At 37.1% G+C, this 13,202-nt stretch overlaps 1 protein-coding gene across 2 annotated transcripts; it reads left to right on the top strand.

The window, feature by feature from the left end:
* Nucleotides 1–9,567, top strand: LOC137715358 (proteasome subunit beta type-4-like). Of its 2 annotated transcripts, none has more exons than XM_068454653.1 (7): nucleotides 1–98; nucleotides 184–248; nucleotides 426–502; nucleotides 1,609–1,738; nucleotides 7,168–7,327; nucleotides 7,459–7,644; nucleotides 9,211–9,567. In XM_068454653.1, the coding sequence occupies exons 2-7, from the start codon at nucleotides 187–189 to the stop codon at nucleotides 9,322–9,324; spliced, it is 729 nt and encodes a 242-aa protein (XP_068310754.1). In that variant the 5' UTR covers nucleotides 1–98; nucleotides 184–186; the 3' UTR covers nucleotides 9,325–9,567. The 2 variants fall into 2 exon arrangements, with proteins under 2 accessions (XP_068310754.1, XP_068310755.1); XM_068454654.1 differs by having other exon boundaries at nucleotides 23–98; nucleotides 170–248.
* The last annotated feature ends 3,635 nt before the right edge of the window (nucleotides 9,568–13,202 follow it).

Below are 13,202 nucleotides of genomic sequence, written 5' to 3'. Positions count from 1 at the left end.
AAAGTGGTCTTTATTTGTACTTCACAGAGCTACAGAACGCCGAACTCTTTCTTCCCTCTGCGATCTCACCAAAATAATTTCAGAAAGCAGAAAAGAGTGTAAGTTTCGAGTACCCATTTGATTTCACCACCCGGATTATTGCTTAATTACTTCGATTTAACATTTGAAGGTTCTTTCGAGCAGTTAATGGAGTCGAATCAATCCAAACCCGGCCTACTGTGCAATCCTGAAGGCTCTCAGAGAACCCTGTATGTATTATCTCTCTCTCTCTCTCTCTCTCTCTCTCTATATATATATATATATATGTTTAATTTTCAACAAATTATCTGTATTTTTAGAATGTACAGAGATTAGGGTATTTTGGGTTGTTGGGGATTTAGCTTTCAATTAATTTTGATTTTTGTGTTTCTTTTCACTTTTTAAAGGTATCCATATGTGACTGGTACATCTGTTGTGGCTCTCAAGTACAAAGATGGAATTTTGATGGCTGCTGATATGGGAGGTTAGTTACCAATCCCATTTACATTGCATCACAAAGTAAAGTTTTAATTTTTTATTTGATTGAACTTGTTGGTCAGTTTCTATATTGAAAATTGATGATGTTGGTGCTGTATAACCTTTTTGTTGAAATGTGGGACTCTTTTCCCCCTTTCTCTTAGCTTCTTGTAGGGAAATTTGTTATGGGATTTGCGGAGTTGTTCTTGTACGCTTATTCTTTTTGTTTCCATTATCTTGAGCAGAAATAGTTCAAATTAGAGTCTTTTCAAAGGTACATTAATTTCTTTGTTATTTATATATAATGCCCATTGTTAGCAGTCATTCTAAGCTTTTTAGACCCCTGAAATGTCAATTGTAGATGAGATAAAGGCTAAAATAAGTTCAAGGCTAAATTGTTATTCAAAAACAGATTTGAACTTCCCACGTTCTGTGAAATTTCCAAGATATCAGGGAGAAATAAAACAAGCAGAGTATGTGGGGGAGAATGAATGTCTTCGACTTCCTCCTCATGCTTCAGGAAGCAAAGTTAACAAACTTAGGTCCTAACAAGCAATTTATTCATTAAATAAAAGGAAAACTAACAAAAAGTCCAAAAAAACTTCCCTTTTAATGAAAAGCCCTTTTTAAAGGTATAGTGAATAGAACCAGGGAAAGGTATAAATGTGGTTTTTCGTGAAAAGTGAACAGTACCGGGAGTGTTTTGTTAAACCTCCCATAAATAAATGGATAGATCATAAATGGTTGTTTGTAGTTTGCATCATTACTGTTTAAAGTAATCAAGAATGTAGCAAGCTGTAAATTCCTTTTTGGTGGTACATAAACAAAAGCGTATATGATTTATTTTTTTGTTTTATTCCTCCTCTTTTTTTGCTGAGTGCCAAGTTTGTGCATCTGCTGTAACTACTGACAGTCTTTGTACCATGTAATGTCTTCTCTAACTCATTGGTTCATATGCGGTGTCCATTTTTTTATCAGTAATGCACATCACCTCTTTTCTTTTTTGGATATGGAGTCTAGTACTTCATGACGCATAATTTAGAAACCCATGTATGCTCCTTTTGTGTCTGTTGAGGTTTCTTAACAGTATCACACCGATGGATTTGTTGATAGGTTCTTATGGGTCTACCCTGCGGTACAAAAGTGTGGAGCGAATGAAGCCCATTGGAAAGCATTCCCTTCTTGGCGCAAGTGGAGAAATAAGTGACTTTCAGGAGCTATTACATTATCTTGATGAGCTCATGTGAGCATTCTTGATTAAGGACCATTATGAAGATGACTGTCTGGCTACCTTTCTTAATGTTTTAATTGCGCTTTTTTGCCATGCTCCTTTGTGTTGAAAACCCCGTTCACTGGACCTTATTCTTAGATATAACCAACGGCAATAGACTCAACTAGCAAATATAGAAATACTTAGAAAACACACCAGAAATTATACTGGTTCGGCAGAACTTATGCCTACGTCCAGTTGTGATTTCCCTAGGTAGAGAAATCACTGCTTCTTAGATTAATAATAGAGATTACAGAACTTATGCAAACCCTAGAACTAATCTCAAACCTTCCTGCTGTTTTTGCTGTTTTTCTTCTACTAAAAAAACAGCCTTGCCGCACCCTATTTATAGATATAGGGTTGGCTTACATGTCCTTTACAGATTATAATTCCTATTCTAAGTGGAATAGGAAATTAGACTTCCTTTCCAATTCCAAATAGACTTCTAGGATTTCTACATTGAATAGGAAACTAAGATTCTTTCCTAACCCTAAGTGGAGAAGAATTGGTGCACCTTTTCCTAAAACAATCCTAGACAGAAAAGGACATAATTTACGAACCAAAAACTAACAATCTCCACCTTGGTGAGTCAAACCAAGTCTTGATCGTTTGCACCCCAGAGTATCTTTGAACCTTCTTGAAGTAGCTCTGGAAAAACTTCAAGAGTCTTCACCTTGGCAACTTCTTTCTTGCCTCATTTGCACCTCAGGTGAGGAGGTGCTCCACTTTAATCAATCAACGAGATTGATCAAGTTCAAACAATGCTTGAACTTCTTGGCCGGCACTATCTTTGTAAGGAAATCTGCGGCATTGTCATCCGTATGAACCTTTTCAATCCAAATTTCCTTAGACTCCACCCAATCTCTGATTCTGTGATATCTTGCTTCAATGTGCTTTGATCTTCCAGAAAAAACCTGATTCTTTGCCAAGTGAATGGCACTTTGACTATCACACTTAAGCTTCACACAATCTTGAGTGATTCCCATTTGACTTACCAAGCCACTAAGCCAAATTGCTTCCTTTCCAGCTTCGGCCAATGCAATATACTCTGCCTCTGTGGTCGATAAAGCTGTAATCGGTTGCAGTAGTGCTCTCCAACTGATTGGTCCTCCTGCGCATGTAAACACATAACCAGAAGTTGACCTTCTCTTGTCCAAATCCCCTGCATAATCGGCATCCACATATCCTAACACCCCTGCATTTTCCTTTTGCTTTTCAAACATAATCCTTTGTCGCCAAGAACCCTTCAAATAACGCAAAATCCACTTGACTACATCCCAATGTTGCTTTCCTGGATTTGCCATGTATCTGGAAACGACACTGATTGCTTGAGCTATGTCAGGACGTGTGCATACCATTGCATACATGAGGCAGCCCACGGCATTAGCATAAGGTACCTTCTTCATTTCTTGTTGCTCTTCCTCGGAAGTAGGACACTGTTGTCCACTTAACTTGAAGTGAGCTGCCAAAGGAGTTGAAACTACCTTTGCTTCTTGCATGTTGAACTTCTCAAGAACCTTCTGAATATACTTGGCTTGTGATATCCAAATCCTTCCAGCGGTCCTATCTCTCTGAATTTCCATGCCGAGGATCTTTTGTGCGGCACCTAGATCCTTCATGTCGAACTCCTCGCTCAACATCTTTTTCAAGTCTTGAATTCTAGACTTGTCTTGACAAGCAATTAACATGTCATCCACATATAGCAATAGCAATATGATCATCCCATCTTGGAACACATGATAGTACACACAACAGTCATACAAACACCTAAAATTAATTTTCAGCATGAATGAATCAAACCTTTTGTACCACTGTCTTGGAGACTGTTTCAGGCCATACAGGGACTTCCTTAGCTGACATACTAGGTTTTCTTTCCCATATTCAACAAACCCTTCTGGTTGAGCCATGAATATCGTCTCCTCTAAATCCCCATGAAGAAACGCTGTCTTCACATCCATCTGCTCAATCTCCATGTCATGCTGAGCTGCCATTACTAAAAGCAATCGGATAGAAGTATGCTTGACTACAGGTGAAAAGATCTCATCATAATCCACCCCTTCCCTTTGTGAGTACCCCTTAGCCACGAGCCTTGCTTTGAATCTCACGGCATCTTGTTCATGTAGTCCTTCCTTTTTCCTAAATACCCACTTGCATCCAACTAGCTTTCTGTCTTTGGGTTTAGGAACCAACTCCCAAACGGAGTTCTTGTAAAGAGACTCCATTTCCTCTGTCATAGCACTTATCCAACTATCTCGCTCATCACTTGCTATAGCTTCTCGATAAGTAGTTGGATCTCCTTGACTAATGTTAAGAGCATAATTAACTTCGTTTTGGTCAAACCCAAACCTGTCAAGCTTCTTCTTGTTCCGCTTAGGTCTGTCCAGTGCTATGCATCTTTGGAATGCAGGTGGATTGTTGGGTGGAGTTTGACTCCTTTGGGATATCTGGCGGATTGGAGTACCTTCAATCTGTCCTGTTTCTTGCTCCACCTGATTCCTAACTGGTGAATGATGCTGATGCTCTTCTTCTTCCTCAAAACCATCAGATTCGGCCTCTTGCTCAATTTGCTCCACCTGAGCTTCTTCTTCATCTGAACTGATTAATGGAATCTTTGTTGCTTCAATTCCAGCATCATCCTTCTTCTCCCTACTGTTCTCAACTTTATTCAGAGGCATGGTTGTCTCATCAAAGACAACATCTCGACTGACAACCTTTTTCCTGTTGTTGAAATCCCAAAGCTTGAAACCCTTCACTCCTTTCTCAAAACCTAGGAATATGCAATGTATAGACTTCGGTTTGAGCTTGGACCTTTCATCACTTGGAATATGTGCATAAGCACTGCAGCCGAACACCCTGAGCTTGGAATAATCCACCGGCTTCTCAGACCATACCTCTTCTGCACTCTTAAAGCCGAGAACTGTAGATGGTGATCTGTTAATCAAATAACTTGCATGATTAACAGCTTCTGCCCAAAAACTATCAGGCAATCCTGCATGAAATCGCATGCTCCTTTCTCTCTCCATGAGAGTTCGGTTCATCCTCTCAGCAGCTCCATTTTGTTGGGGATTCTTCTTTACTGTGAAGTGCCTTATGATGCCTTCCTGCTTGCAGTAATCAATGAACTCATTACTTGTATATTCACCTCCATTGTCACTTCTCAGATACTTGATCTTTCTTCCAGTTTGATTCTCGGTTTCTGTTTTCCATTCCTTGAACTTTGCAAAAACCTCGGATTTCTGTTTCATGAAATAAATCCAAACCTTCCTAGAAAAATCATCCATGAAAGTAACAAAATACCTGGCTCCACCATTTGATTTTGTTGGAGCAGGACCCCAAACATCTGAGTGAATATAGCTGAGTTGCTCCTTACTTCGGCTATCTGCACTGCTACTTGCGAATGATACCTTTCTTTGCTTCCCAAGAACACAGTATTCACAAAAGTCCAGTTTGCAAGATGACACGCCTTCCAACAGGCCTTGCTTGTGTAATTCTTGCAATCCCTTCTGGCTTATGTGCCCGAGCCTATGATGCCATAGTTCAGTCTTGTCTTCTATACTTTGATTTACAGAAACAGCTGCTCCCCCGACTATAGTGGTCCCAATTAACTTATACAACTTATTGGGTTGTAGGTCACCCCGCATTACCACTAGCGATCCTTTGGTTACCCTGAGTCTTCCTTTTTTAGACTTGTACCCATAACCGGCCTCATCTAAAGTGCCCAAGGAAATCAAATTCTTTCTTAGTCTAGGAACATACCTGACGTTCCCTAAAGCTCGTATCATCCCATCGAACATTCTGATTCGAACAGTGCCTATTCCTCTTACAGGACATGAAGAATCATCCCCCATTAAGACTTCCCCGCTGCTGACTTCTTTGAAAGTATCGAACCATTCTTTTTCTGCACACATATGAAACGTGCATCCAGTATCCAAAATCCAATTGGAAGCCTTGGAGCCCGATGTTACCGAAAGAAGTTCCCCGTCACTCTCATGTTCGGTGACTGCACTAGCGGAACCTGAGCTTCCTTCCATCTTGGCTTTCTTTTCTTTCCAAATCTTGCAGTTCCTCTTCCAATGATCGGCTGAACCACATTCGAAGCAACCTTCCTTCTTTTCCTTTTTCTTCTTGGATTTTGACCTACCTCTGTTGCCAGTTTTCTCTTCTCTTGTCTTTTCCCGCCCCCTCTCCTTGCCTTTGGCATAAAGGCCTTGAGAGCTTTCAGTTATATCATCTAGTTTAGCATATGACTGAAGAGCTTGAATTACGTCTTCAAGCTTCAAGGACTCTTTTCCAAACATTAGAGTTGTTCGAAAGTGCTTGAAAGACGAAGGTAGAGACCTTAGCAGGATGATAGCCATATCATCATCTTTGTAAGTTTCTTCGACTTTCTGAAGATTAGCTATGCAATTCTGGAACCTGCATACGTGATCTTCAATATCACCTCCTTCTTCTAGTCGAAGCCCGAATAGTTCATCCTTTAGAAACAGTTTATTGGACACTGTTTTTCCCATATAAACATTCTCCAATTTTTCCCATGCTTCCTGGGCAGACATCTTTTCGGTGATGTGTGACCGAACTGATCTTGTGAGATGGATCTCGATGGAACTCTTGGCCTTCTTGAGAACCTTATTCCATGCTGCTTCTGTCATGCTTTCCGGCTTCTTACCATCAAGTGCATCATCCAAATCCTGCTGTATCAGTACGTTCTTCATCATCCTTTGCCAATCCGTGAAGTCATCCTTGCCGTCAAAGGGTTTTAACGCAGGTCCTTGATCCGCATTCATCTTCCCTTTTAACATCGTAGAACACCTTGATCCTAGCTCTTGATACCAATTGTTGAAAACCCCGTTCACTGGACCTTATTCTTAGATATAACCAACGGCAATAGACTCAACTAGCAAATATAGAAATACTTAGAAAACACACCAGAAATTATACTGGTTCGGCAGAACTTATGCCTACGTCCAGTTGTGATTTCCCTAGGTAGAGAAATCACTGCTTCTTAGATTAATAATAGAGATTACAGAACTTATGCAAACCCTAGAACTAATCTCAAACCTTCCTGCTGTTTTTGCTGTTTTTCTTCTACTAAAAAAACAGCCTTGCCGCACCCTATTTATAGATATAGGGTTGGCTTACATGTCCTTTACAGATTATAATTCCTATTCTAAGTGGAATAGGAAATTAGACTTCCTTTCCAATTCCAAATAGACTTCTAGGATTTCTACATTGAATAGGAAACTAAGATTCTTTCCTAACCCTAAGTGGAGAAGAATTGGTGCACCTTTTCCTAAAACAATCCTAGACAGAAAAGGACATAATTTACGAACCAAAAACTAACACTTTGTATCATTTGCAACAGTTGGTTAAAGGATTATTCATTTTGAGTTTTCTGGTTGTAGCCTATACGACAACATGTGGGATGATGGGAACTCTTTGGGACCAAAAGAGGTGCACAACTATCTGACCCGTGTGATGTACAATAGACGTAACAAGTTTGATCCACTGTGGAACTCTCTTGTCCTTGGTGGAGTAAAAAAGGGACAGAAGTACCTTGGCATGGTAGGCCTCATTTTTTCCTTCTGTTAACACTTGTAGCATGCTCTATGGTTTTAGAACATATGTTTTTCCTTAAAGAATAAAAATACTGAATGAGGTGACTTAGTTACTTGTCATATTTTTATCCTTTCCAGGTTAGCATGATAGGTGTGAATTTCGAGGACAATCATGTAGCTACAGGATTTGGAAATCACCTCGCACGGCCTATTCTTCGTGATGAGTGGCATGAGAACTTGACTTTCGAAGAAGGTGTAAAGCTGCTGGAGAAGTGCATGCGTGTCCTTCTCTATCGTGATCGGTCTGCTGTCAACAAGCTTCAGGTAGAGTAATTAATTAATGATATTTCCTCTATCAATTAGTATCCTATAATACTATGTTTTAAGTTATTATATTATGTAATTTGTAGGCTAGCTATTCCTGAGAGCTTTCTTACTTATCTATCTGTTTATTTTCTTTAACTGGTATGAATTATGCTTATCTGTCATCTTTTATCTTCTTCAACATTTATGAAACCTTATAAACCTTTTACAAAAGATTTTTTTTTCTTGTTGCTATTGTTGTCCGTGTAAGTTCCTCTCTTCCTTTCACACAGACACACATTCAAACTATTTTACTAAAGACTTGTCACTCTTGATTTTGCTAATGTTATAGTGTCTAGTTTATCGTACAAGAAATTCTCATAAACCTGAGAAGTATGTTAATTAAATTTTACTCGGAAAGTACTAGTTATTTTACTGATAGTAGATTGGGCTTTAGCTCCAGAAATTGCTTAAAGTGGACAAAGTGGGAAATAATACTTGCTATTCTAATGAACAGGAGTGCATGGTTTAGATTTCAATTTCCGGTCAAATTCTTTTTCCTATTTGTAATTCTACCCAACAAGTTTTCTAACATATGTACTTTATGTAAAATGCATTGTACAATGAGGTTCTTCGTAAAATTTAGTCATTGTTTCTGTAGATCATACTAATTGAAGAAAGTATTTAGGTGATGGTGGTCCTTGTTAGAGGAAAATATTCTCCTTGGAAACCCATTTGCCTGATGTTTTGTGCAGTGTGCTTATAAACATCACATTATTTTCAATGTCACCTTCATCTCTGAAGGGGTGTTGAAGGTTGGTGGCAAATGTTAGTGGGTTTAGTTTTATGTGAGACAACGTACTAGGGTAGGCTTCCAATGGATTCTGATTTCAAATTTTGAGTCATGGATGATAGCTACCTTGTATGTCCTCACTTTTCACCAATTGTAGGAAGTGTTTTAGATTGGGGTTGAGGAAATATATAATCTTTTTATTTCTGCATGTCCATGTTTTCCTACTCTTTTCAAGTTGATTTTAGTTGTAATGGGAAATTCTTTCCCTTTGGAAATTAGTGTTAATATAATTGAGGATTTTCGCCAAATTTCACTTTTATGTTAGTTGGGTTTGCCTATATCCTCTTACATTATGTGGTGACAAGAGTTGAATTAAGTCATCTTCGTATTTGTCGTTAATAAGTTCAAGCTTCCTAAGATTACCTGAGTTTGGGAAATCGTTAGTGGAGAAAACTATGATCTTACAATAGGTCTGTTAGTAAAGTGATGATTTGCAATTTTGCACACATTGGATCACTGTAGTGAGACATTTGAAAAAGAAGCGAACAGGTAGTTTGAAATTAACACAGTAGTAGCAACGCCAAAAAGGAGATGCAGCAATTGGTCTAGACAGATCTTGATAATATTGTGCGCTGGAAGTGTGGGGTTTAATTATAAGGAAAACTAATGAAAAAGGCTTGAAAACTTTGAGTTTTAACGATAAGGACAAAGTGAACAGTATCGAGAGCTTTTCATTAAAGTTTCCTTTATTATATTCCTGGTAACATGACACCTTTTAAATTTTGAAATTGCAGATATCTAAAATCACTGAAGAAGGTGTGACTATCTCTCAGCCTTACTCTTTGAAGACTTTCTGGGGCTTCTCCGCTTTCGAAAATCCAACATTGGGCGCTGAAGGATCATGGTAGCTGGATGGCGGCATAGCTTTCTGAACATGAAAAACCCAGGTAGGAGCCAAGTTGAAATTTGTTGTGTTTCTACAGTTAAAACTATGAACTTGTAACACTGTTTACACTCGGGAATATATTTCTCAATGGCTAGTTGGTTCCGAGAAACTTTTTACGTCGTGTTCTTTATTTCGGTGTTGCATCATCCACTCGAGCATGAACTTATTGTCGTGATACTTATAGCAATGTTCGTACTTCTTTCGAGTTATTTGAGCAATATGTGGTTTGAAATTCAAATATTATTGTGACTCAAAACCTTTGATCGGGTTTGTTCTTGTCTGAATGCGTGGTCCAAATTCCCCGAGAAAATATGTAAATACATGCGTAAAAAATGTGGAGATGAGTAAATTTACCAAAAAAGATGAGTAAATAGTGCTTCCAAATGTTGTCAGAATTCATAGGATTTCACCTCCAGGGTTAATTGTTGCAATGAATTTATAAAACAGATTAGTAAAATTTTGCTTCCAAATCATGTGGGTAACACAGGTGACATATGGTAAGCAAAAAATATAAACCAACCATCAATATTACCAACTAGAGACCCCGAAGGGGGAGTGTTCAAAATTGTAGACACCCAAGTTTGATTCCCACCCGACTCCGAAAGGGCAGCTCTCATGGCGTTTAGTGGAGTTTGATTGGTAAGACGATTGTGGGATGGATTGTAAACAAGACATAAGTTGGCCGACTCCCGTGTAACTTTGGAGTCTTTCAAGAATGCATATCAAAAGGGCAGAATTTAACCTCAATCTGAAAAAAAGGAAACTTACCGACTAGTTTTTAGCCTAGTATTACTTCTCTGTCCGTCGTTGGAAGATAGAACACATAATTTACATGTAATGTCTTCAACAACTTGGACTAAGTTATCCGACTGTGATGAAAGTATATTTCTCTCTTACTTGTAGAAGAAGGAAAATCTTAACTTTTCGCTTGTTGGATTCAGTTATTCACCCTTTTTTTTTTCTTCTTCTAACTTAAGCTTAAATTTGGTGGAAAATGAACAAGTTTTCTCTACTAAATTGTTCCTCTTTTCTTTCATTACCGAATGCCAGTCTTCTAAATTTTGAAGAATGTCATATATTGATCTGCTATTCCCGTTCATTTGCACCCGAGTTTGAGCTCTCCTGTAAATGAAAGTAATTTAGGGGATCGCGTTGTTAAGAAATGTTTTGATATTAGAATATTATGTGTTTTAGTTTCTCTGTACCTTGATTTTTGCCTCTGCTGCGATATGGGTTGAGCAGGTTCAAGTTTTGGAGAGATTTTTCTAAACACCGGGTTTTAAAGCGGTACTCCACATGCCTGTATATATATGGAGGAAATAATATATCTATTCATATCCCTCCACTTATATTATAACACGTAGAGCACTCGCTTACATACCGGACATTTTGAATAAAGTGAGAGTGGCCCTTCCAGAATACAAAAAATAAACTAGAAAATGTATCGGATAGCAAGTCGTACACATATTCACAATCTCAAGGTTAATTGTGAATTTATTTAAAAGCAGTTAGATGACTAACCAATTTTCAATTTGGGTAATAGACAATTTTGATTATCAATTCACATTTTTAAATAAGAACGAAATGAGAAGAGGTAGCTAACATTTTTCGAGTATTAATGTCTTAACGGTTGCAAATTAAACGTTCTGCTATGGTGCAAATTAAACCAGGGGTGGGTCATTTGATTTATTAATTTTTGCAAATGAAAACAATAAAAGGAATTAAACATTTATTTGGAAATAAAAATCAAAACGACTAATCGAAAATTTTGATATATCGAACCAAGTTAAACCGATTTTATTTAGTTGGTTGTTAACAACGTAACCACATGCCGAACCAAACCGATTCGTTTCCTCCCTTGCACCACACCAGCTGCAAAATGTACGATTTTTTGTCTTCATAAATCTTGCAGTTCAGCTGATTAAAAGCGTCTGAAAACAAAGGTTAGGTGTTTGGACCTTATTCCCAACTATTGGACTGCTCTTTATATAAAAATTGAGCTTAGTTTAGGTCCAAATACATCAAAAGCCCAAACGAACAATATTTAGCTACTCAAAGATGAGTACGAATTTCCACTCAAAATTCTTAATGTTTTAATCACAAAGCTTTGTGATTATAATTAGAACATTTCATATTATAAATCACACTATAAAGATCATCTCTGCAAAAAATAAATTAAAATTAAGGTCGTTTAGTCAATTTATTATAGCAAATACATAGGCAGTTCGTAATACTTTTACCAATACCGTTAATTTGTTTTTAAACAGTTTAATGACCATACAACCTTAGTTTTAATTATTTTTTGCAAAGGCGATCTTTATAAGTTGATTTATAATATAAACGGTTCTGATTATAAACACGAAATTCTATAAATTGATAACAAACAATTTTAAAAAAAAATTAAGTAGAAATTCATACTCATCTTTGAGTAGCCAAGTATTGTTCAGCCCAAACTTGCCTATTAATCAAATGGCAAATAAATGAGAGCCCATGTCCCTTACCATGTGGCACAATGTACAGTATAATGCCAAAACCCCAAGAATGCATCTTTGCTATGGTCTTCTATACAGGGATGGGCAAAATACTTATAGGTTTGGCCGGTTTGGATAACCGCGGTTATCCATCTATTTAAAGTTCATTGTTACAGTTATGGGTAACCGTTTAAATGAACAAACGGTTATGAGTATAACCGTTTATCCGTGAAATTTAAATGGGCGATTATGGGTATTACCCGTGGTTATAACGGGTATCCATCGGTTATGGGTATTACCCGCAATTATAATGAATATCCATTTAATTTAATATATGTAAAATTTAAAAATAAAAATAAAAACCCTCGTGTTGAAGATTCCTCATTCGATGATAATACTGATGTGAATGTGGTAAAAACTAATCTTTATTTTTGTTTTTAACTTTGGAGTTATTGGTGATACTAATTGAATTTATGCATATGGGCGTGTGAAAAATCATGGAATGTAAACCTTCTGATTATGCATATTGATGAATGGTGATACTAACTCAATTGATTTGGTACTCCACTTTTGTTTGCCTATTTTTTTTTTTTTCCTGATAACTGAGTGTACAATGTAAATCTTCTGTGATCACTTACTTCTGTGTTGATTCATGCTAATTAGTGTCAGTGTTCCTAAATTGGATACTAATTCAATTTATTTCTTTTATAGGCCTCTTTTGGTGACAACGAGTTGATGAGACTTTGTAATTGAACGTGCTAAAACATTAGTGTTCAAAAGTATTTAGTTTTGGAATATTTTGGAGCTTTGAATCATCTAGTATTCAAGATAATGACTACTTTTTGTTTTTAGAAGCTTTATTTTGTAATCATATGAATTATAATTAAAGACTTGCTTGGGTGTAACAAAAAAATACCGTTTGTAAACTATTATTTCAATTATTAGAATTGTATGAGAACTTAAATGATTAAGATAGGGAAATGCATGCTAAAATGTATCTGTAACGGTGTTTAATTGTCAAAAAACGAAAATTATGACAAATTTTTCTTTTGTAATTTTCAAGTTGTTAAAAAAAGCATGTAGACGGGTGAAAAAAATGGGTAAATGGGTAAAAAGGAAAAACGGGTAAATGATTATAGCTAAATGGGTAAACGGTTATGATCAAATGGGTACACAGTTATGGGTACACGGTTATGAGTATGGTTAAACGTTTATAAACAGTTATGGGTATGGGTATAACCGTTTATGCAATTACCCAACGGATAGTAGTTATATGGATATGAATATAAATGGATATGAAAGTATGAACATAAACATAAATACCAACCATTACCCGCACACCATAAATATTGCCCATCCCTTCTACACT

Source organism: Pyrus communis, chromosome 14 (assembly GCF_963583255.1).
Source record: "Pyrus communis chromosome 14, drPyrComm1.1, whole genome shotgun sequence".
Taxonomy (NCBI): domain Eukaryota; kingdom Viridiplantae; phylum Streptophyta; class Magnoliopsida; order Rosales; family Rosaceae; genus Pyrus; species Pyrus communis.
Note: the sequence above shows the minus strand (reverse complement) of the source record. Positions and strands in the feature narration are given on the sequence as shown.